At 44.1% G+C, this 24,185-nt stretch overlaps 2 protein-coding genes across 3 annotated transcripts; one reads left to right on the forward strand and one right to left on the reverse strand.

The window, feature by feature from the left end:
* Positions 1-1,655: 1,655 nt before the first annotated feature.
* Positions 1,656-14,730, reverse strand: LOC142401547 (F-box only protein 40-like). 2 transcript variants are annotated; one of them, XM_075487009.1, is made up of 7 exons: positions 14,625-14,730; positions 14,511-14,543; positions 12,070-13,224; positions 4,005-4,291; positions 3,742-3,873; positions 2,339-2,657; positions 1,656-2,082 (listed from the first exon to the last, which is right to left on the reverse strand). In XM_075487009.1, exons 2-7 carry the CDS (start codon positions 14,511-14,513, stop codon positions 1,864-1,866), a joined length of 2,115 nt encoding a protein of 704 aa, XP_075343124.1. In that variant the 5' UTR covers positions 14,514-14,543; positions 14,625-14,730; the 3' UTR covers positions 1,656-1,863. The 2 variants fall into 2 exon arrangements, with proteins under 2 accessions (XP_075343124.1, XP_075343125.1); XM_075487010.1 differs by having other exon boundaries at positions 14,670-14,720.
* Positions 14,731-15,238: 508 nt separating this feature from the next.
* Positions 15,239-23,976, forward strand: LOC142401546 (F-box only protein 40-like). Its single transcript, XM_075487008.1, has 9 exons — positions 15,239-15,289; positions 16,044-16,066; positions 17,282-17,837; positions 18,052-18,536; positions 19,299-19,478; positions 19,580-19,821; positions 20,689-20,820; positions 23,270-23,585; positions 23,675-23,976. The coding sequence occupies exons 2-9, from the start codon at positions 16,064-16,066 to the stop codon at positions 23,879-23,881; spliced, it is 2,121 nt and encodes a 706-aa protein (XP_075343123.1). The 5' UTR covers positions 15,239-15,289; positions 16,044-16,063; the 3' UTR covers positions 23,882-23,976.
* Positions 23,977-24,185: the final 209 nt, after the last annotated feature.

The following is a 24,185-nucleotide window of genomic DNA, read 5'->3' on the forward strand; positions in this document are numbered from 1 at the left end:
CACCGGAGCTTCAAGCTGTTCCTGGAGGAATGCTCTGCGGAGTATGGGGATCTCCTCCTTCACACCGAGGTCAGATGGCTAAGTCGGGGCAAGATACTACAGCGCTTTCTTTCCTTGCTGGCTGAAATCAAGGCATTCATGGAAACGAGGGAAGAGGACACCACCCTATTATCTGATGCAGAGTGGCTACTTGATCTTGCTTTCCTGACCGATGTAACTAAGAAAATTAACCACCTGAACCAACAGTTACAAGGCAAGGTAAAAATATATGTGACATGATCAGTGCTGTCAAGGCGTTCAGTGCAAAACTCTCATTGTACATTCAGCAAGTGAAAAGCAGAAGATTTCAGCACTTCCCCTCTATCTGAAAGATGCTGGACAGTCACACAGGTGCAGCCAGCGTTTTAGATGTGTCCAAGTATTGTGACCTCTTATCAAGGCTTGGACAGGAGTTTGCTGACAGATTCAGTGACTTTGACGAACTTGAGCCCTGTGTGACATTTATGGCCAACCCTTTCATGAATGTGGACATAAGTGAGATTCCAGGACAGATGGCTGAACTTTTCTGTGTTGATCCTGAGGAAATGGAGGTTATAAACCTTCAAAACAATGTGCAGTTAAAGTCTCAGCAGCATTCACAGCATTTCTGGAGCTTGGTAGAGCCAGATAATTATGAAAATCTTCACCAAGCAGCTCTGAAAATGTCTGCTTTGTTTGGGTCTACATACCTCTGTGAGTCAGCTTTTTCTGACATGAATGTCGTGAAATCAAAGCTCAGAACGAGACTGACTGATGAACATTTAAATGACTCCATAAGAGTGAACTTAAGTGGATACACTCCAGCATACACCTCTCTTGTTGACTCCTTGCAATGTCAGTCATCTTACTAGCTAAAAAGGCTGAACTTCTGAACACATTCACACACACACACACACACACACACACACACCTTCACTGCTTAATATTGAACTGAACTAAATGTTTTTTATTGTGAATGCAATTTTTGTTCTTTATTTTTGATGTTTTAATACAGAATGTGATATGTGGACAGTAACACATTGTAAATGTTCAGAAAAGAAGGCTTATTGAGTTTGTTTGTTCAAAATGAGCGATGATAATAACTGTTACAAAACACGAGTAGCTCTCGGCCATTTTTATTTTGTTAAAGTAGCTCTCGGAGGGAAAAAGGTTGGAGACCCCTGCTCTGTAACAACACAAACGCAGGTGGAGTCGTTCTCATCGGTCTGTAAATAACTAATAACCGGCTCGATTCCATTTGTTTTTATTGTTTTGTGTCACAAAAACCAGCAGGATAACATAACCTGATGTAGCTCTGATGCACTGCAGGAGACTGAAAGGTGAAACTGTGTAAAAAAATCTTTTAGTTCCTGAGAAAAAACATCATTTGCATCCATTATACACACTAAAATACATTTATTATCTAAGGCATGGACTATGCACGGTTAGTTTCCTTCTCCTGCTGCAAGAGTTCTGATTCAGACTCCCAACTTATTCTTATTTCCTTAATTAATTCTCACATATCTCTATCATGAGAGCAAACCAGGACTAAAGTAATTCAACAAGCTCACATTTGTCGTTCCAACTGAATAAAAACAGCAGATATCTGTTGCTTTGTTTCTTTACTTTATTTCGTACATCATCAGCACACGTGCACCTCTGACATTCTTTGTTAATAAAGTTAGACACAAACGCTAAATTAAGGGCTGTGAGACTTTGCATCACTGTCACAGCTTTAGTGTCAAAACTTATGTCTGTATCACATCTTGTGGCATTTGTCCAGGGGAAAATGAGATGAGAACACAGCAAAGGTCCCCAGCTTCTTGGTTTCTGAGCGCAGATCTGTTACATCATGATCCTCTTCTGCTGCAGCAAGCCGACCAGTGAGGGAGCTTTCAAGCTCGTGTTGATCTGCATTTTGTCTTGGATACGTGGCAGCTGAATCTTCTCCGTCTTTGACTCTTTCTCGTTGTAGGGACACGCCTTTAGGTGCTCTGAGATGGGGGACACGTCTCTGAAACGCCAGGAGTCCACAGCAGAGAAGGAGGTGCTGAACTGCCATACCTGCAGCAGCAAACAGGGAGCCTTGAATGATCAGTCTGGATGTTATTTTGCATCAGAACACGTGCCCTGCTCGTATTTGAAAAAGCTCTTTTTGTTTAGTTTCAGCTTGATTTATCACTGAAGATCCCTCTGAAGAAAAAGTTTCTCTTTATTTTACTTTACATACTTTCAACTTTCCGGTATTTACAGATAAAAGCTCAAATCATCTCCCACGCAGTCTGTAACTCCTCAGAAATGCTTCTGGCTATTAGCTTACCCTGTGCTTGACCCTCCACTTGGCTCCTCTGTGTGAGGAGGACTCCTTCTCCCAGCGCAGGGTGACCATCCCTCTGTCCTGCAGCAGAGAGGAGCACACCTCCCTCATCAGCTGGGACACCAGAGCCAGCTGGGACAGGGACAGACTGTCCAGGAAACTGGCCATGTGGCACAGCACCTCGTAGGGCAGAGAGCTCAGAGAGTCCTCCCCTCCTGGACCTCCTCTCCTCCTGGTGGTGGAGGAGTCCACGATGCTCTGGGAGGTGTCGCCCAGAGAGGAGGTGGTGGTGGGATGCAGACTGAAGCAGCCCAGCTCCTCACTGAAAGCAAAGATAACACTGAATAAGCAGCATTTTTCTCCCAGTTTTACTGTTTTCTCTCACTCTCACTACACTTCTGGTTTCTTGCTCCTACTATAAAGAATAAAAAAAGGCTTTTTTTTATGTTATTAGGACCTGGCTCTGCTCTGCTTAAAGGCGGGGTAGGGGATCTTTTTCTGGAACATTTTTTTACATATTGCTTGAAATACTCTTCACACCCCCATTGCAACCAATTAATTAAAAGTTTTGACACAAATATGAAAAGTTTTAGTGGCCTCTAGAACGTACAATCTAGGAAAAACAGTATCCAATCATTGTGAACGGTCCGTTCACAATGATTGGATACTGATGACGTCTATCAAACTGCAATCTGCTCCTCCCTCCCCTGTGCGCGTACCCTGCTCCGTGAACGAAGCTTGGCAGGAAGCTAAACTAGAGCCAGCTTGGCTAGCACCTAGCATTATTAAACGTATAGTTAGCATAAACTAAATACTAAATACGGCAACGATCGATGCTTGCTGTCAGAACAGCGCTCGTGCACCTTCGTGCTCGTGCGCGTTCATGTACTCTAGAGGCGTGCCTTCGGGGGGAAAGTGAAGAAAAGGGTTGGGACTTTTTACCTGTGTATTTTCAAAATGCAGCTTGGCTGGACTCAAAATCCAGGATCTCCTACCCTACCTTTAAAACTGGAGAACTGAAGTTGTGATTCATTTGTTCAAATGTTGTGAAGCTTTAATGACTTTCATCCAGTTCTGAACCACCTTTCCACCCAGGGTTGCAGGGACCCCGTCTCAGCTGTCAAATATGCCTTAATGACTAACCCTAAGCCTTTTAGCTGTGCAAATGACACTTAGCTTTACTTTGAAATGTGTTGCTGACATTTTTAATAAGTTTAAATCTTCCCTCATGTTTGACATCATATCTTTGTGCTATTTTCTATAAAGACTGGTTCTACTTTGTGTTCTGTTCACACAGAACCCCAGTGTCATTGGAATTGAGGCTGTAAATGTCAGTTTCAGTTTGTTTACATCTATTCATTCATACATTTCTTTCATTTTGAATGATCTTTATTGGTTTGTCTCACTTGTAGTCGACGGTGGCTTCGTGTGTGGAGGGCTGAAACCTCCTCTGGCTGTAGGTGCATCCCAGATACGCCAGTGGGCACCTCTGCTCAAACCAGCCGTTCACACTCATCTGGATGTCACTGTGGATGTTCCTGGATTTGGCAGCATATTGATGAAGAGAAACGGATTATTTTGATACATCTTTGATGGTAATGGGATATTTTGGCTCGTGTTACCTCTCATGTGGGAAATTACTTTGAAATACATTAATGCTAAAACTCACTTGTAGTGTTTGCCGTATTCTCTGCGCTGGAAGGTGTTTCCACAGAGGAAGGTGAAGGCGGAGTTTGCCTTGTGGTGCCGGCCGGTGACGCTCTCCACCTGCAGCTGAAGATGCAGTTCCAGAGGTTTCACAGCTGTCAGGTCCGCCAGCGAACTGTTTCTTTGGAAAGGAGCAGAGGGGAAGTTGTAGGTCTGTGTGCCTTGGCCTGACAGCAGACTGTCCGTGCTTGTGCTCTCAGCAATGAGGTGACCCCTCAGCTCCCTCTCCAGGCAGCACAGCAGGGAGGCCTGAGAGGGAAATCAAGCAGAACGAGATGCCTTTGGATGTGTTATACCTTTAAAACTGAAGCAAATATCTGATCTACCGTATCACATTGACCAGGTAACCGTGGCTCTGAGGTGTGACCAAAGAAAAGCAACGAAAGAAAACGCATTTCAGAAAACCATCCCTCATGAAGCAAAACATCTCTAAAACCTACATGAATATGACAGTTTGCTGGAGCTCACCATAATACAGCCGATGAAACATTCTGAAATAAAAGTTTGGGATTTTATCGGTGGGTTATTAGTTAAAGGCCGTCTTTGTTTAAACGTACATTCCCTGAAATGTCTTTGAGTTCTCTGTATTGTTGAGAAGCGTCTTACAGGATTGGTGGAGAATGTGCTTCCTTCTTTACCAGCTCAGCTGAAAATCATTTTTACTCCACTGTGTTCTGATTGCTATGTTTGTGAGTCTAACATTTTACAGCCTAATGTATGTTTAACTGCATGAATTATGAGAAACAAACACAAGATGTCCCTTGCAGATCTGACACTGTGACGCTTTGCGGTAAGACGTGTTGCATCACTTCCTGTTACCTTGCTTGTGCACTGTGGAATTTCTTGCTCCGCTTGGAGTACGGTTAATCACTTTATTTCGATCTATAACTTACACAATTTTGCATAGTTAAACTCTATAGCTTACCGTTCTGTTCTAACACACTCCTACAGATCTTTATTCTCACTTTTTAGCGGTGTGTCTGGTTCTCTAGCGTAGCATGGCTACCGGTTCTCTTCCTCCTTCTCCTGCTTTCACCTGCTCCGTGTGTCAGATGTTTAGTTACTCCTCTGCCTCCTTTAGCGATAATGGTACATGTAACAAATGTAGTCTTTTTGTAGTTTTGGAGGCGAGGTTATCTGAATTGGAAGCTCGGCTCTGCACTGTTGAAAATCAACCGATAGCGAGCCAGGTCCCTTTAGCCAGTGTGGAGCCACCTAGCGTAGCTAGCTCAATTAGCCTCCCCCTAGCAGAACCTGAGCAGCCAGGATTACAGGGTGGCTGGGTGACTGTCAGGAAGAGGCATAGCTCTAAAGTCAAGCCCGTTGTTCACCATCGACCTGTCCACGCTTCAAACAGATTTTCCCCACTCAGCGACACACCCGCTGAGGACAAAACCCTGGTAATTGGCAGCTCCATAGTCAGAAACGTGGCATTAGAGACACCAGCGGCCATAGTCAAATGCATTCCAGGGGCCAGAGCGGGCGACATAGAATCCTATTTAAAACTGCTGGCTAAGGATAAACGTAAATATGGTAAAATAGTTATTCACGTCGGCGTTAATGACACCCGGTTACGCCAATCGGAGGTCACTAAAATTAATGTTGCATCGGTGTGTAATTTTGCCAAAACAATGTCGGACTCCGTAGTTTTCTCTGGACCCCTGCCAAATCTGACCAGTGATGACATGTTTAGCCGCATGTCGTCCTACAATCGCTGGTTGTCTAGATGGTGTCCAGCAAACAACGTGGGCTACAGAGATAATTGGCAATCTTTCTGGAGAAAACCTGGTCTGATGAGGAGAGACGGCATCCATCCCACTTTGGAAGGAGCAGCTCTCATTTCTAGAAATATGGATGAATTTATTTGCCACCCTAAAACATGACAACCCAGGGCTCAGACCAGGATGCAGAGTTGTAGTCTTACACACTTCTCTGCAGCTTCCCACCTGCTGCTAACCACCCAATCGATTAACACAAAAGGAGCAAATCCTCTTGTGCAAAAAGAAATTATTAAAACAAAAACTTTAACTGAACAAAAACATCAAACTATTAAATGTGGTTTGCTGAATATCAGATCTCTCCTTTCGAAGTCTCTGGTAGTGAATGAGTTGATGTGTGATCATCATATTGATATATTTTGTCTTACAGAAACCTGGCTGCAGCAGGAGGATCATGTTAGCATTAATGAAGCAACTCCCTCTGACTGTTTAAATGTTCACGTTCCTGGAACCACAGGCAGAGGAGGAGGAGTGGCAGCTATTTTCAGATCAGGGTTACTCATCAGTCCCAGACCCAAGATTAGTTTGAGCTCTTTTGAATCTCTGATTCTCAGTTTTTCCCACGCAAAGTGGAAATCCCAGAAACCTCTTGTGTTTGTTGTTGTGTATCGTCCACCTGGCCCTTATTCTGAGTTTCTGTCTGAATTCTCAGAGTTTTTATCCCAGTTAGTGCTGAGTACAGATAAAGTCATTGTAGTGGGTGACTTTAATATTCATGTAGATGTTGAAAATGACAGCCTGAATATGAACTTTAATTCTATACTAGAAAGAGCTGTTCCTGCGAAACAGCTGTGAGAATGCATGAGCTGAATTACCTTGCTAAAAAAATCTTAAGAAGCTAAAAGATTTGAACATTTTAAAATTTGAATGGTGTCTCTAGCTGAAAGTATGCTAAAGTAGTTAAGATTTGAAAGGATTTGAAGGATTTGAAAGGATTTGAAGATAAACTTAAGCTAGAAACAGTTGAAATGGCTGCAAGTATGCTTAAATAGTTATAAAAAAAAAATTAAAAAATTTTGATCTGACATATTGGGGATTGAACCCAGGCCACCTGCACGAAAAACTGATAGTGTTACCATTAGACCACGTCGTTTTGTGAAAATGGAAGTGCATATGACCTATTTAAAGACTACACAGACAGACACAGAGCACAGCTGCTGCAGCCGCGGGACAAATCTGAGGCGCAGACTGTCTTCTAACACGTCTTGTGACAAAAGTTGAACAGCTAGAAAAATAATTTTAACACCATTAGAAGCAGAAGGCTTAGAGGAACTTAGCAAAGTAGTTTTACATCTGTGGAGTCAACTATATTTAAATCGAAGCAGTTTCAACACACACAACATATATGGAGAGATGAGACAGCCGCCCGCCGATCGCGGGAGAGAAATGATGCCGAACACTGACTTCAAATACGTTTTGTGAGAAAAGTTGAGCAGCTAGAAAAATAATTTCAACATCGTTAGAAGCAGAAGGCTTAGAAGAAGTTAGCAAAGTAGTTTTACATCTGTGGAGTGAACTATATTTAAATGGAAGCAGTTTGAAACACTTGAAGCTGATTCAAAAATGGCAGATTTCGTCAGAATTTGAGAAGTTGTTCAAGCTTAAAGGCTCATAGTTCAAAATCTGTTCATGTGAGTTACATTGGCTGAAAGAGGACAAGTTTACCTACATTTTAAGGTATAATTTGTTTCTCTCAGTTAAACTGTATGAAAGTTATAGTAATTTGTTTGAAAAGTTGAAACTTATCAGCACTGCTGAATGTCTCACTCTAAAATCCAAGAAGGAACTTCATTTTCATATTTTTTAAACTGTCATATTTCAAAATTGGCTAAATATTTTTAAAAGATGAAACATTTTGTAATAGCTGAATGTCTTATGAACATTTTAAAATTTGAATGGTGTCTCTAGCTGAAAGTATGCTGAACTAGTTACGATTTGAAAGGATTTGAAGGATTTGAAAGGATTTGAAGATAAGGATTTGAAGAACTTAATTTTCATATTTTTGAAACTGTCATATTTAAAAATTGGCCGAATATTTTTAAAAGATGAAACATTTTGTAATAGCTGAATGTCTTATGAACATTTTAAAATTTGAATGGTGTCTCTAGCTGAAAGTATGCTGAACTAGTTAAGATTTGAAGGATTTGAAAGGATTTGAAAGGATTTGAAGATTTACCATTACTTTTAATGGGGAAAAAAGTTGAACAAAAAGCTTAATATCTTAAAAAGTTGAAAAGTTAGAAACACCAAAAAATATTTCCCATCGAGAGCTGAAAGAGCTGAACATTTTGATACCAAATTTGTTGAAATAGCTGAAAGTATGCTGAAGTATTTGAATGCCGAAAAACGGCGGAAGAATATGGAATACGGAATAATAATAAAGAGAAACAGGAACTTAATAGTGAGAATGCTTAATGCATTCTCACAATTAGACTCTATTGGATTTTCTCAGAGTGTTCACGGACCGACTCACTGCCTTAATCACACCCTTGATCTTGTGCTGACTTATGGGATTGAGAGTGAACAGTTAACAGTGTTCCCTCATAACCCTGTCTTATCTGACCATTTTCTGATAACCTTTGAGTTTACATTACTTGACTATACAGTTTCTGAGAAGAAGTTTACGTATAGAAGGTGTCTATCAGAGGATGCTGTAACCAGATTTAAAGAGTTAATTCCATCATCCTTTTCTTCACTGCCATGTGCAGATATGACAGAGGACGACTACCTAAACTTTACTCCAGCAGCACTTGACTCTCTTGTTGACAGCACTATAGTTTCAATGCGTACAGCACTGGACAATGTTGCCCCTCTGAAAAGGAAGGTAATCAGTCAGAAGAGGCTGGCTCCTTGGTATAATTCACAGCTGCGTGCTTTAAAGCAGACTGCAAGAAAGCTGGAGAGACAGTGGCGTTCCTCTAATTTAGAAGAGTCTCAGTTAGTCTGGAAAGATAGTTTAATAACATATAAGAAAGCCCTTCGTAAAGCTAGAACTGCTTATTATTCATCATTGATAGAAGAGAATAAGAATAATCCCAGGTTTCTTTTCAGCGCTGTAGCCAGTCTGACTAAGTGTCCGAGCTCTGCTGAGCCAGGTATTCCTTTAACTCTCAGCAGTGATGATTTCATGAGCTTCTTCATCAATAAAATTGTTTCTATCAGAGAGAAGATTGATGGAGTCCTTCCCACTATTATCAGTGATGTATCATCAAGTACAGCAGCTTTAGAAGTATCTTTAGAACCTGATTTATATTTAGACGGCTTCTGCCCAGTTGATCTCTCTGAGCTAACAACAGCAATAGTCTCTTCTAAACCATCAACTTGTGTTTTAGACCCAATCCCAACCAGACTGTTCAAGGAGGTTTTCCCATTAATTGACACTTCCATATTGGATTTGATCAATCTGTCTTTGTTGACAGGATATGTACCTCAGACTTTTAAGGTTGCTGTAATTAAACCTTTACTTAAAAAACCTACTCTTGATTCAGAAGTGTTAGCTCATTATAGACCTATATCCAATCTCCCTTTTATGTCTAAAGTTCTTGAAAAAATAGTTGCAGCTCAGCTTTGTGATCATTTACACAGAAATAATCTGTTTGAAGAGTTTCAGTCAGGATTCAGAGTGGATCATAGCACAGAAACTGCACTGCTGAAAGTTACCAATGAGCCCCTCTTAGCCTCTGATAGCGGACTTGTGTCTGTGCTTGTCCTGTTGGATCTCAGTGCTGCATTTGATACGGTCGATCACAGTATCTTATTACACAGACTTGAACATGTTATTGGGATTAAAGGAACTGCATTAGGCTGGTTTAAATCATATTTATCTGATAGATTTCAGTTTGTTCTTGTAAATGAAGAATCTTCCTCACACACCAGAGTAAGTCATGGAGTTCCTCAGGGTTCTGTGCTTGGACCGATTCTTTTCACTTTATACATGCTTCCATTAGGTAACATTATTAGACAGCATGGCATAAATTTCCATTGCTATGCTGATGATACTCAGCTGTACTTATCTATAAAACCAGATGAACCCAATAGGTTGGTCAGACTACAAGCATGTCTTAAAGACATAAAGACCTGGATGACTCAGAACTTTCTGCTTCTAAATTCAGACAAAACTGAAGTCGTTATCTTTGGACCTGAGCGTTTCAGGGAGAAATTGTCTAGCTATATAGTTACTCTAGATGGTATTTCCTTGGCTTCTAGTTCTACAGTGAGGAACCTTGGAGTTATTTTTGACCAGAACTTATCATTTGACTCGCATATAAAACAGGTTTCTAGGACTGCCTTCTTTCACCTTCGTAATATTGTTAAAATCAGGAACATCTTGTCTCAGAGTGATGCAGAAAAACTAGTCCATGCATTTGTTACTTCAAGATTGGACTACTGTAATTCTTTATTATTGGGCTGTCCCACATATTCTCTGAAAAGCCTTCAGTTGATCCAAAATGCTGCAGCCAGAGTTTTGATGAGAACTAACAGGCGAGATCATATCTCTCCAGTTTTAGCTTCTCTTCATTGGCTCCCTGTTAAATTCAGAATAGAATTTAAGATTCTTCTCCTTACATATAAAGCTCTTAATGACCGAGCTCCATCATATCTTAAAGATCTCATTGTAAGATATTTTCCTAACAGAGCACTTTGCTCCCAAACTGCAGGTTTACTTGAGGTTCCCAGAGTTTCTAAAAGTAGAATGGGAGGCAGAGCCTTCAGTTATCAGGCCCCTCTCTTGTGGAATAAGCTGCCAGTAAATGTCTGGGAAGCAGACACCCTTTCCACTTTTAAGACCAGGCTTAAAACTTTCCTTTTTTATAAAGCTTATAGTTAGGTCTGTTGAATCTTATAGTGTGTCTGCTAGTGTGTCTTGTTCTGCCTCCACCTCTGGCACCCTCTATACTTTCATTACCCCCTACCCGAACCAGGGTTTGAATCCCATTCCCGCTTATCTTACCTCTTTTATTTCTCCCCCTACCCGAACCAGGGTTTGCATCCCCACCCCGCTGTGACTGGTGTGCAGTTGGTGAGAGGCTGAGGTAGCTTGTGGCTGTAAAAAGATGGTTGTTGTGGTGTGAGGAGCAGATCTATATAGGGAGTATAGGGAATTACTCACTGAGTCTGGTCCTTTATTTTATTATTTATTTTTTCGTTAGCACAAGTTTCTTGTGTTTACCTTGAATAGGGATGGCTCAGGTAATCCTGAAACATCCCATAGTTAAGCTGCTATAGGCCTAGACTGCTGGGGGGCCTCATCTGTCACACCTTTCCTCACTTTACTCTCTTTATGTATATGTGATATTATTGTGGTCATTAACTCGTGTTTCCCTGTTCCAACAGATATCCTTTGAATGGTGTTACAGTGCCGCTGCGGCCCTCCCCCCCTCCCCCCTTTCTGTCTTCTCAAACCCCAGCTGGTGGAGGCGGATGGCCACCCTTCCTGAGTCTGGTTCTGCCAGAGGTTTCTTCCTGTTAAAAGGGAGTCGTTTCTCTCCACAGTCGCCTCAGGCACGCTCAGGCCGGGAGATTGGACCGAAAAACAAAAAGTTTTCAGTGCAATCTGTTGGTTTTCTTAGCTAGGAAATTGTTTTTGAATTGGCTCTATATGAACGAATTGGATTATTTTATGAATTATGATTATTATTAATTAATTGAATTCCAATTGGCTTGAATTGGACTTACTATCTAAGTGCCTTGAGATGACATTTGTTGTATTTGGCGCTATATAAATAAAAATGAATTGAATTGAATCCGCTCCCACGCTGTATGGAACATTATTCTTCTGCTCAAATAGCCCCTTTGTTGGTGTAACTTCTGAAGAAGCTCAACAATGAAGGGTGTTTGGTTGACTGGTTGACCTTTTCTGTCTCAAGGATCATGGAATGTTATATTTGAACTTAGGTAGGGGCCGAGTTAGTGGGGAAAATAATCTAGAAGGCCCCCCAAACTCAGATTTCTGGCTCAGAAAGTCTCACCAGCTACGACTCTAAAATCCAAGCTCTGAGTTCCAACTTCCGAGAGTTTCCCAGTTCCTCTGCCTCCAACTGTCTAATTTGGGTGGGTTAAACATAGGTGGGCCAGCTGCTTTAGAGGCCTGGAAGGTATTTAAACTGGACACAAGTTTAATTAACATATACTGATTCAGCTTCAGGTAAAGGTTTACTCATCAGTGTGCTCATGGCTTGTTTTTGCTGTAGGCCAGTTGGTATCACTTTACAGGTGTATTGGGGGCATCCCTGTGGAAGGTTGCCTCACCTGAACCTCCTCCCACACTGGCATGTCCTCTTGCGCCACCCCCAGGTCGCTGGTATCCACAGCTTCATTCACCTTCTTGTAGAAACCAGGATTGCGGATGCGGTTGTGCCTGGCAGAGAAGCTGGTTGGGATTTTAAAGGTGCGCACGGTGATGATCTTCATCGGTTCCATGTGTTCGTATACAAACGTCTTCGTCTTAGCTTTCCCAGCCACAGAGGAGGATGAGGAGGGGAGCAGGGGAGCAGTGCATGCACCACTCGTGGATGCTGCAGCACCTGCACATGAATCTGCTTCCTCTGTCAGAGCCTCCAGGCCTGCCCCCCTTCCTTTAGCCCGCCCTCTGCCGGCTGCAGCCCCCCCCGTGGCTTCCCTGCAGCCCCCCATCTCCATGCTGAACATGCGCTCCCAGGCGTTGTAGTTCACTAACAAATCAGCATCCACTGACGCCCTGGCAAGAGCTTCCCTTTCTTCTTGAGTTAACTCTGGCTGATCTTCGACATCCTCTTCATCCTCCTCCTCCTCTTCCTCCTCCTCAGCCTCTATTTCAGGCAAATTTAAGTTATGTATGTTAAAAGTCTTCCAGGTGGTACCTCTGGCCTCTCGCTCTGCTTCCTCCTTCTCCAGGTTGGCCTTTTTCTTCCTCTCCTTCTTCCTCCTTTCTTCCTCCCTCTCCTCTTCCTCCGCACTCTTGGTCAGCTCTGGGAACAGCTTCTTCATCTTTATGGAGTGAAACAGACGATCCTGATCTTTCAGGGCCATAGCCAGATCCAGACACCCCCCCAGTTCTCGTTCCCTGACCAGGTTTTCATGGAGCTCTGTATTCTGATGGGAATGGGCGTCATCGGTGGGCCAGCGGAGCCACTCCATGGAGCAGCTCACCACGCTGGCCGGGCACGCCTGGAGGTGAGCTGCCTGTGAGGAGCGGGGCATCTGAAGCGGGCAGCCGTACTCAGCATTGAGGCAGGGCACCCTGACGTTAGGGCAGAGCAGCAGGTGATCCTCCTCTTTGCACAGGTGGAACACAGCCCCGCAGAGCAGACGGCAGGGGACCACCGCACAGCACACCGACACCTCCACCCGAGCCCTGCAGCGCCGGCTGAAGCAGGAGTCACAGTGCACATGCTGCCGCACCCTGGAGGCTCGAGAGCGATGACTCTGAAACAGGGCGGAAGCTGATCAGTTTGCATGTATGTGTGGCTGAAACATCCATCAGGCCCACGTCACATGGAGTGTCACTAATAACAAACACGTGCTGCCAAACTGCATTCAAAGCTACACAACTTTATTAAAGTTAAAGATCCTCACTCAGTGGGGTCACATGGCACTGAAAGGATCGGATTATTGGCTCAATTACAATCAGACTGAGTTATTAAGTGCATGTAGACACCTTAATCTGACTAAGAACTGGATCGGATGGGATTCAGACCCCGAGATAACTGGGTTGAAAGTCACTCTAAACCTGCTTGTAGACGCTGAAGCACGTGGTGAATCAGACTTTGCGTTCTGCGCATGCTCCAGATGTTTTCCCGGGGTCGTGACCCGGAAGTCAAAGGAGACGATATTCCTGTTGTTGTCGCCTTCAGAAAGAAAGAAACAACGCGATGGAGAATGCTCCGTTGGGCATCGAGTTTGTGCAACAAGCAGCTCATCACAGACCAAATGTAGAGGGACGTAGCTTCATCTGGCTCTGCGTTCTCCATCTTTCTCCAATGCCTGAGTTTGTTGTTGTTGTTGGTGGTGAAGAGGTCAACAGGAAGTGGCTCTATTAGCAACAGCTGGAATGGGTACAGCGCCACCTATCATACCGGGGTATGACACGCTTTGTGCCTCTGATCCCATTCATTCACCGCCACATATCCAAGGAGAATTACCCTTGCTCAGCTCAGTCTGATTGTAATTTAGCCAATAATCTGATCCTTTCAGAGCCATGTGACCCCACTGAGTGTAAAAGTCCTGCTGAGGATGCCAGAGGTGACATTCTCCACTTTGACTTGAAATGATGATAACAGATCACAAATCAATCACAGGTCAAGATATTGTGGATTTCTGACCAGTTTGATTCAGTGTTAAGGTGTCACGCTTTCTATTTTTCTCTTTCTACAGGGAAACTGAACACTGCCTCCAGTACATTAAAGCACAGGTGCCAAAGAGTAATGACTGATCAGTACATTTGCATGTTGCACATCTGGCTGAATTATCCATCTAACCTAGAGTCAGATGGAGTGTTACTAATAACAAACACATGCTGTAAACTGTCTTCAGATCTACATAACTACATAACATAAATGATGTAAAAGACATCTAAAGGGTTTAAATTTGATGTAGTTTTTATGTAAACAGCACACACTACATGATGCTGCCCTTATAAAGGCGGAGCACTAACTTCTGCAACCTTAAACCTACTGAGAGGGAAACAAAAGGGTTGGAAAATAAAAGCTCACCATCCTTCAGGTTTCTGAAGCTGCAGGCCCGTCCTGCAAACAAAGAGAACAACAGAAGTCTGTCACTGCAGTTAGCTTGGAACAAACACACATGGACACACAATGACTGGTTACCGTGTCCTGTGGGTTAAAGGAGTTAAAGGAAGGAGTGAGCTGCACCTTTTAGCTCACCACTGTGTGAGTTGAAAAGCAGAGGAACAAGCCCCCTGAACTATGTCCTGTGCCTATAAAGAGTAGGAGTTCTGCATGCGTGTCTGTTATGTGTGCATGTTATAAATAGAGCTGAGTACTGACCGAGAAATGTTACACAGCTGGTCAGAAATACGGTTTGGTTTCCAGCCCTCTCGGCCACTTACATCAGGAAAGCTGCCTCTGCTTTATATCGTGCTGCTGCTGGAAATTCATTTCAACCTGCACACCCCACAAGTTAAGGCTCCATTTAAATCCCAGGCAGTGTCCTCTAGTGGAGATTTGAGTGCACAAATCCAGTTGTTTGCATTGATTCCAGCAGAGTATGAACTTTTCATTCTGCAATAAAAACAGGTGCTCACATTATTATATAAACTCAGCCCACTGAATGAAGACAGGAAGAGGTCTTAAATAAAGTTGGACAACTTGTGTTTTCTGCAGTCGTAAGAAACAGAGGGAGGGGGGAGTTATTTCTCCTCCTGAACCTGCTGCTTGGCTAATTTTAACCTGCCACTGAGAAGCACGCGCCAGCACTGAAAAGAACATTATAGAACCAAAGAGGCAAACAAGACGTCTGTGGTGGCGACCCGGTAAGACGCGTTTGAAACCCCTGTGATTCTACTTCTGAACGGAAAATACAGGGAAACAAGTGTAGATGTTACATGTTTTAATTGCTTTAGTGTTTGTCCAACTTACTGTTGAGATTTATCAGTGAGCATCAGCTTTGCATTTAGAGGATTCTTTGTGGATGCTTGTAAGCATGATGGTACATCCAGATCCTGGCGTGCATGAAGACTAAAAGCATCCTGGAGTTTGTCTTATTCTGCTGCTGGACATGGACTCTAATCTGACTGCTCACTGAATAACAGAATAGGGAAAACATTGCATTTATACTAAATGTTTCAGAGATTCCTACCTTTATTTCAGCCATGCTCAGGACATTGTTCTGAGCTAGTGACTTTGGATTTAGCTAAAGTTTCTGTGGGGGGCCACAGCTGGGGTATTATGAAGACTAAGGTGGTGGAATGACTTGCCATCCATCATTGGTACATTGTTTAGCTCCAATTAGGAAATGTTAGCATGGTGATTTGCTAAGCTAAGATGGTCACCTGCACAGCTGCTTCACTTCAGCACAATGCTGTCAGGATGTAGATCCTAACAGAGCAGCCAGCACGGCTGTGTTCTTCTTTGTGCTTGATCTGACATAATGATCAGGCTTATGGGACCAGTGATAACAAATCATGAATGAAAACTGATTTTTTTTCATAGGTCACAGGTGACCACTTTGATTAGGTGTTTTGGGCTGATGTTACCAATGATTAATACTTTCCGTCTCTTCTTCAGGATCACAAAACCAGCCGATTATGGTGAGTGACAGACTTTCTATTATACGCCGTGCATTTCAGGATGTATTTTGGCTTTGCCACGGTTAGCTTTTCTTTCATTCTGGCTGCTGTGGAGCTGCTCATTTATCTTTACCGTGCAGTCCCACACAAGATGAAACAAGAAACTATTCATGCTGCTTAAACTATTAGGCAAACAAAACTTTTGGATTGGTCCTTTACTTGAAATTTGAAAACAGACGTTTTTTTTTTAAAACAATACTTTCATACTTTATTTTCAGAATTGACTGAGAACCTGTAGTATTTGCCTGTAGAATAGCCAAAATGCAGAGGCAGAGTGTGAAGAACTAAACAAATCTTTACTGCTTCCTTAGGCATCATCAGCATGTATGAGCACCTCGATCACTAGAACAGGACCAAACAAGTATTACTTTCTTTAGGGGTGGCACAAGAAAGCTTCTTCTCTCTGAAATGAACATAAATATATCAAAATGCTTCTGATACAATGTTCATAGTACAGACGAGACCAAAGTAGAGATGTCCGGTCATCATGCACAGCTGATGATCTGGGCCACAGGACCTGGGCACCTTGCAGTCAGAGTCCACCTCTGGATACCAAAGTGTTCTAGAGTCAGATGTGAGGCCGTCTGTCCGACAGCTAAAGCTGGGCTGAAACTGGCTCATCAACAGGACAAAGTTCCCAAACACAGCAGCAGATCTACAGCAGAATGTGTGAAGAAGAGAAGAATCAGTCCAGACCTCAGCCTGACTGAGAGGCTGTGGTGGGACCTCCAGAGGGCTGTGCAGAAACACATGCTGCAAACCTCAGTGACGTGTTTAAGTTACTGCAGCTGAACTGGATTCTACAAGCTGTTCAATCACACACTGTTTCTGCATTTTGCCTTTTTATTTTCTAATCGAATAATGCTGGTAAATGACTCCGGCTTCCTCCCACCATCCAAAAAACATGCATGCTAGGTTCATCTAAACTGTCCTCGGGAGTGAGAGTGAGTGTGCATGGTTGTGTGTCTGCTCTGTCTCTGTGGCCCTGAGATGAGGCTGGGATAGGCTCCAGCCACCCTGCAACTCTAAATTGGATTAAGCGGGTATAGAAAATGGATGGATGCTGGTAAATGCCTTTTTTTTTTTTTTTTCATGTCCTGGCATGTTAAATCTTAAAATTGGAAGGGGCGTTCTTTCTTTCTCACACAACTGCATTTAACTTTGTTTTCCACCCAGAGTCATCGCTCTCGAGCCTCCAGGGTGCGGCAGCATGTGCACTGTGACTCCTGCTTCAGCCGGCGCTGCAGGGCTCGGGTGGAGGTGTCGGTGTGCTGTGCGGTGGTCCCCTGCCGTCTGCTCTGCGGGGCTGTGTTCCACCTGTGCAAAGAGGAGGATCACCTGCTGCTCTGCCCTAACGTCAGGGTGCCCTGCCTCAATGCTGAGTACGGCTGCCCGCTTCAGATGCCCCGCTCCTCACAGGCAGCTCACCTCCAGGCGTGCCCGGCCAGCGTGGTGAGCTGCTCCATGGAGTGGCTCCGCCGCCCGACCGATGACACAAACCCACATGGCTTTAAAGCCCTGCAGGACAATGTGTTTAAGGACAGCGAGGCACAGGGAGATGCTCTAGAAATGGCCATGGCTATGGTTGATCAGACAGATTTATACAACCGCCTCAAAATGAAGTCCCTCTATCCAGAGCTGGCAGAGGCAGAGGAGGAGGAAATAAAAGCTGAGGTGGAAGAGGCTGTCGGAGGGCTCGTCAGTGAAGTTCCACACGAACATCCCACAGAAGGTGAGCCATCGTCCAGCTCTGGTCCAACATGAGATCAGTACTTTCTAAAAGGATCATCTAAAGGATGAGAAACCTGAGTCCCATAAGTCCCCACACAATGCACTTTGATTGTTGCACATTTGGTCAGATTTAAATTCAAACTCATTTATTAGTCATTTATGAGAAAAATATGTGTTTCCTTTCCAAACCCATTGTGTTTTTCTGAACCTTGCAGAAGAAAGCTCCCAGAACAGTGTGGCTCAGGGTTTGGTCATCGACAAAGAGAAATACAACCTGGCTGAGATGATGTTCAGCATGGAGAGAGGCGGCTGTAAGGTCGCTCAAGAAAAACTTGACAAACCAAAAGAACACAAGAAACCTGATGAGAAGGCAAAGACCTGGAGCGGGACAGGTCCCAGAGAGGCTGTGGACCAGGACAGTGCACCTGCAGAGCACCAAAACACAGAGAAAGATGGTTCCACTGCAGCCGAAAGCTGCCCTGAGCGGGACATAAGTAAGACCGGGCAGGCCCCGTGGCAGGCGGGGGTCCTGGAGCGCCTGGGGCAGCAGCTCACCCCTCAGGAGTACAACATGTACATGGTGCACCATGGGCGCATGCTGCTCAGCTTTGGCCAGATCGTGGCCTGCACCCCAAGGGAGAAAGACTTTGTCTACGGCAGCCTGGAGCCCATCCCGGTCCAGACGCTGCGCTCTTTCAAGGTGATGAGTTCTCCATGAAAATAAGAATGAAATGTGCCCATACTTTCATTTGATAACCACGGCCTTCTTGTCCTGCACACTTTTCCATTCTTAGCCAAAACACTTATCTTTGAGGGAACATTTTAAGCTTTTTGGCTGCCTTTCAGCATACTGTTCAACTCAGTGATAAACTCTCCAGACTAGGGATGTCACGAGAACCAGTACCTCGGTACCAAGTCGATGCCACCATTCCACAAACATGACGGCACTCGTTTTTCTACAGTCCCGTCGGTACCGTTGGTACCGGGGAGGAAACACCTACAAGTGTTCCAGTGTGCCGTTAAATGACAAAGGAACAAGGAGGATGGCAGCTGCAGCTCCGCCTCGACCTGTCAGAGAGAAAAATAGTGTCTGGAAGGCGGAGGATCAGGGATTAGTAATAGATTCGGACGATTATTCAGACGAAAGGAGGAAACACTTCCATTTTAGTGAAGTGTCTCAAAGACAGATATTCAGATTTATTCACAGACTTCAAGGTAAGTTTAAGTCATGTTAACGTTCACTTTGGGGGCAAAGTGGTAAAGAATTGGGGAATTCCACTGGTATTGGTATGGACTACTAAATGTGTGGTATCGTGACATCCCTACTCCAGACAACCCTGTAAAGTGCTGAGTGTGGGATATCTCATGTTAAAGCTTATGGAAGGCTGCAGCAGTAATGAAGCATCACATTTCAGACCACGTTTTATGAAAACTTGTGATTCTACATATTTTTTCCTGGGAGGTCCCTGAAAGTTACCACTTCAGGCATCGGGTTCATCTGTACGAAAATACTCCCAAAGGGCTGACTGAAGATCGAGGTGTGGACACATCGGACCTCAGAGTCAGTGAGGACGACTGGTTCTCTGATGAAGCAGCAGCCACCCTGCAGGGCTACGCTGACAAGGCAGTCATGGGTCACAAGGTACCAGAAGGATAAAAAACCAGGAACCGTTCAGCAGTAAAGGAGATGTACGTGATTTCTAACTGCAGAGGCATCTCTGTCTAATCATTCGTTTTTTGCAGATCAGTGAGTCAAAGGGCACCGATGGGCTTTATGTTGATATCGGAACGCAGACGTACTCTTTCCGCTCAGCTCCATTTAAAGGGATGACGACACTGGCGGAGGTGATGGTGGACAGGCCGCTGAAGCTGTGTCTGCAGCTGCAGGCAGAGAGTGTGAACAGCAGAAACAACAGGACCAGCTGCATGTTCACCTTCCTCTGCGGCCACACCTTCCACCGCAGGGAGTTTGCCACACACTTCAGGTGGGTTTGACTCAGCTCTCAATCCCAACATGGAAGTGATAATCACCCAAATGCAGACACAAAAGTAATCCAATTCATACACTGAAAAAAATCAAAGTCTTACCAAGTATATTTGTCTCATTTCTTGTCAAAATATCTCATTACACTTAATATAAGACACAACTGCCTAACAAGTACTATTTCAGCCAGATATAGGGACTTGTTTGAAGACAAATACATCTTGAATATCTTGTTAAATGAAAAAGTCTTGAAAACAAATTGTTTTGAGTCACATATCATATGAAACAAGCTTTTTTGACATTTGAAGAGGTTTTTAAGCTAATTTCAAGATCACTTTTATCTCAAAAGTCCCAAATATCACATCTTATTTCAAGAAATCTTGACAAGCCGATTTTCACTAGTTCCATTGGCAGATTTTTTTTGCTTATTTCAAGCCAAAACGTCTTGTATTTGTTGTTTTTTTTTCTTATTTTTGGAGGAGCATTTTTTCCAGTGTATCTGAGAGGAAACAACAATAAGATTTTAAATAAAGCCGCTGCACATGGCAGGAACTCCAAGGCCCAAAACAGACATCCAAATGACAGATGAAGAGACAAGACTGGAACAAATATCTAGCAAAGAACATACTCATACATATTTTCTGGGGAAGATAATGACTAACATGGCACCTGTGAGAAGAACAGGAAACAAAGCTAACATAATGCCCAGGGAAAGCAAGCTTTACCAAATAAAACGAGTCGTAAAGTTACTCAAGGTGCAGAAGAAAATCAAAATGAGATTTACTAACATCACCTCCATCAGAGACTTTTATTCACTGTATCGATGTGGCCGTGTGTAATGATTGTATGAACTCTCATCTCCTATCAGGAACGTTCACAGTGACATCCAGACCGGCCTGAGTGGATGGTTTGAGCAGAGGTGCCCCCTGGCTTATCTGGGATGCACCTACACCCAGAGGAGGTTTCAGCCCTCCACACACAGAGCCACCGTCACCTACAAGTGAGCACAACCCACACGTATCCACAGTCCACTGTAGTATCTATCCTTAAATGAACTCATGACTTCAGATTACGTCAAACAAATGGCTGATCAGCAGCTGCTTAATATGTGAAGATGGACTCACATGGACAGCTCTGTGTTCACTGTTCTGCGTTGGGAAGGAAACTCTTGGTCCACTGCTTGGCTTTGCTGGTGTTGCTTAAGATGGAAAGATGAGAAAAGTTTGCTTCCAACAGCAGAGCAAAGCTAATAAATAATAATAATAATAATAATAATAATAATAATAATAATAATAATTTGAGGTCACTGGGGGGCCAGGCCGGGCAGGATGGGATATGAAGGTGAGAAGGAGGAGTTTGTAGTCCATGCAGAGCTCGACCAGGAGCCGGTGAAGGTGGATAAGGGTGGGGGTGAGGACTCTTTTGCAGAGTTTTGCACATAGTGGATCCTGTCCAGGTCTTTGCTGGGAGCCCCGAACAGGACTCTGATGAAATAGTGATTAATAGTGATTAAGGCACGGATGAGTCAGTGGGAACCATGTTTGAGCATATTGATTGTCATCGTTTTTATGTCTTGTAGGCAGTTGGTCAGAGACTGTGGGGGTTGGTGGTGAGGTGCTCAGACACAGATGAGCACCATCAGCGTAGTAATGAAAGGTGAGGCCGTGTCGATGAATGATCTGACCCGGGAGGAGCATGGAACTGTGAAAAGTAGGGGGCCGAGGATGGGGCCTTGAGGATGGAGTGGGAAACTGTGTGAAAAGCTGCAGAGGTCCAGAAGGATGAGTATACTGACATAACCAGTCTGCGGCCAAAAGAAGGTCATCTGTGGGCGGACTGTAGGGGTACGTAGAGCTCATGGCGGGACAGATAGTGATGGATGTGAATGGCCACTGTTCTTTTCAGGATCTTGCTAAGGAAACGGGAGGCTGGAAATTGACCGGTAGTTGTTGAGATTATCGGGGTCCAAACCAGGCTTGTTGAGGCTGGGAATGATGGAGGGAACTGAACCAGATTTTGTTTTTAAAGAAGGGTCAGAGAGTTGGAAGGCAAATCAGCAGCAACACAATAAGAGAAGCCCACAGCGCAGATTGTTCCTGGCATTTCTGAGACTGACTACAAGAGGCAGCAAAACATTAGAACAAGGAAACAATGGAGAGTGAAGAAAAGGGTTTAGTCCTTCAGAAGCTAACAGCACTTAGCCCTCACAGGTGGTACAACACATTGGTCATATGCTGTTTTATTGAAAGTTCAAACTAAAGAACTCCATCAAACAGCAGCGTTTTGTCCACCATGACTTATAGTATGTTGTTTTATGGCAAAGCTAAAGAACAGACAACAGCACTTACACAAGCTAAAAAAGCTAAAAACGCTTCCATCTTAAACAGTTCTTCATGCCGCCAACGCATCCTCCAGGTGGCCATGCCTGGGTCCTCAGTAACGTGGGGTTCATAACACAACAAGCCATGATTGGCCATTGACTCAAAATGTAGTCAACAACTGACCAATCAGGGATCTCAGATGTGGCTAATATAAGTATGAAATGTCCACATGTTCCCTCACCCAGAACTCTTTGCTCACCGGGGCAGAGGGGCAGCAAGCTGCTGATGCAGCAGGGCTTCATTATGAGGCCCCAGATACTCAGGTAGTCCCACCTTCGGTGATGGGCAGCACAAGGTTGCTGCTTTGCTGGAGACTGTGTTGTTCATAACTCTTTCATCGTTGCAGTTGCTCCACCCAAGCATGGACTGCAGCTGTTATTGTAAACTTCAACTGAAGTAATGTTACCAAAGTAAACCAATCCTGTCAAAAAACACCTGTTTTCACATCCACAAATGCCCAATTATTGGAGCCTAAAAGGGAATATTTCACAGGTGAACTACAGTCCAGAGTTAACAGCTAAAGTTCTGGTGCATATTTCACTGATAATATCTAAAATCCAGCTGCTCAGACAGAAGAGGAGGCTAATGCTGTACGGTGAGGAGGATGATCGGGCGTTTTCAGCAGGTAAGAAAATCACCTTCTACAGGGGAAGTTCTGTCTGTCTGACTGATGAAACGTCTGTACACTGTCAGGGTGCCAGGGGACACGTTTGTGACGTTTCTGTGGAACGACCTCCCATTTCACATCAGACAAGCCCCTTCACCGTCCATTTTTAAAACCCATTTTTATTCCCTGGCTTTTAACCCAGCATGAGACTCTGATTCTGTTATTGTTTTATTGTTTTAATATTGCTATTGTTTATGATTGTTTTTATGTTGTTCTTATGTTTTATGGCTTATATTTCGTGTTGTTATTCATGTAGAGCATTTTGTTTCAGCCACGGGTGTTTTAAAGAGCTTTATAAATAAAGTTGAGTTGAGTTTCAGACTACAGTTAGAACAGCACGAGAAAGGGGCTGACTCAGCACAAAGTGGACTATATAATCCTCTTTCCTTTTCTCCTCACAGTCAGCAGCTGAGGAGTTTCAATTTGCGTCCGACCATCCGACCCTCGCCAGATGACGGCTCAGCCAGCAGCGCTGCCGGCTCGCCCGCCGGTCAGAGGAAAGCTGAAGGAGGGGGGGACTCTCTGAGCTCTCTGCCCTACGAGGTGCTGTGCCACATGGCCAGTTTCCTGGACAGTCTGTCCCTGTCCCAGCTGGCTCTGGTGTCCCAGCTGATGAGGCAGGTGTGCTCCTCTCTGCTGCAGGACAGAGGGATGGTCACCCTGCGCTGGGAGAAGAAGACTTATTCCCACGGAGGAGCCAGGTGGAAGGCCAGGCCGGTGAGATCCGCAGCAGGCACTGAACCATCACGTCCCTGATCCAAGTCTTTCCCTCCTGTCCTCATGACTCTGCTCCTGTTTCTCTTCAGGTGTGGGAGTTCAGTCACCTGTTCTCTTCAGTGGACTCGTGGCACATGGCAGACGTCCCTCTGATATCTGCTCATCTGAAAGTCTGTCCTTTCTACCAGACCTCGGTGCGCAGTGAGCCGGTTCTTCTGCCCAGCCTGAGTGAGAAGCAGGTCAGCGGCCAGAAAAACCCCAGCCTCATCAATCATTTCACAGCAAACAAACACTGAAGAAAAAGAAAAAGGAAAACCTGCTCACTGAAGATGATCACAGATCCAAGGATTCTGTGCAAAGATCAGCATGTCCCAAAGCCCAATAAACTCAATGCAACTGCACTTGATGAGTGCCTGTGTTCACTTCTGATTTCTGCACTGCACCGTGTCTGGTCTGAGTTTTTTTTTCATGATTCACAAACACATTGCTGTGAATGGCTCCGGGCTTCTGCTGGTTTGCCTCCTTAATCTACACTTAAATGCTTAAAGTTAATCTGCCTGTGGATGAGGCACTGAACCCCACAGTTTCCCTCACTTTTAA

This window comes from Odontesthes bonariensis, chromosome 16, assembly GCF_027942865.1.
Source record: "Odontesthes bonariensis isolate fOdoBon6 chromosome 16, fOdoBon6.hap1, whole genome shotgun sequence".
In the NCBI taxonomy this organism is placed as follows: Eukaryota; Metazoa; Chordata; class Actinopteri; order Atheriniformes; family Atherinopsidae; genus Odontesthes; species Odontesthes bonariensis.

Excerpts from the sequence above, each read along its gene's own strand:
- LOC142401547 (XM_075487009.1), bottom strand. Across the intron at positions 3,874-4,004 it reads GAATACGGCAAACACTACAA|GAACATCCACAGTGACATCC; the intron begins GTGAGTTTTAGC and ends TGCCAAATCCAG. Across the intron at positions 2,658-3,741 it reads GAAGCCACCGTCGACTACAA|TGAGGAGCTGGGCTGCTTCA; the intron begins GTGAGACAAACC and ends CTTTGCTTTCAG.
- LOC142401546 (XM_075487008.1), top strand. Across the intron at positions 19,479-19,579 it reads AGGCAGTCATGGGTCACAAG|ATCAGTGAGTCAAAGGGCAC; the intron begins GTACCAGAAGGA and ends CGTTTTTTGCAG. Across the intron at positions 20,821-23,269 it reads AGAGCCACCGTCACCTACAA|TCAGCAGCTGAGGAGTTTCA; the intron begins GTGAGCACAACC and ends TTCTCCTCACAG.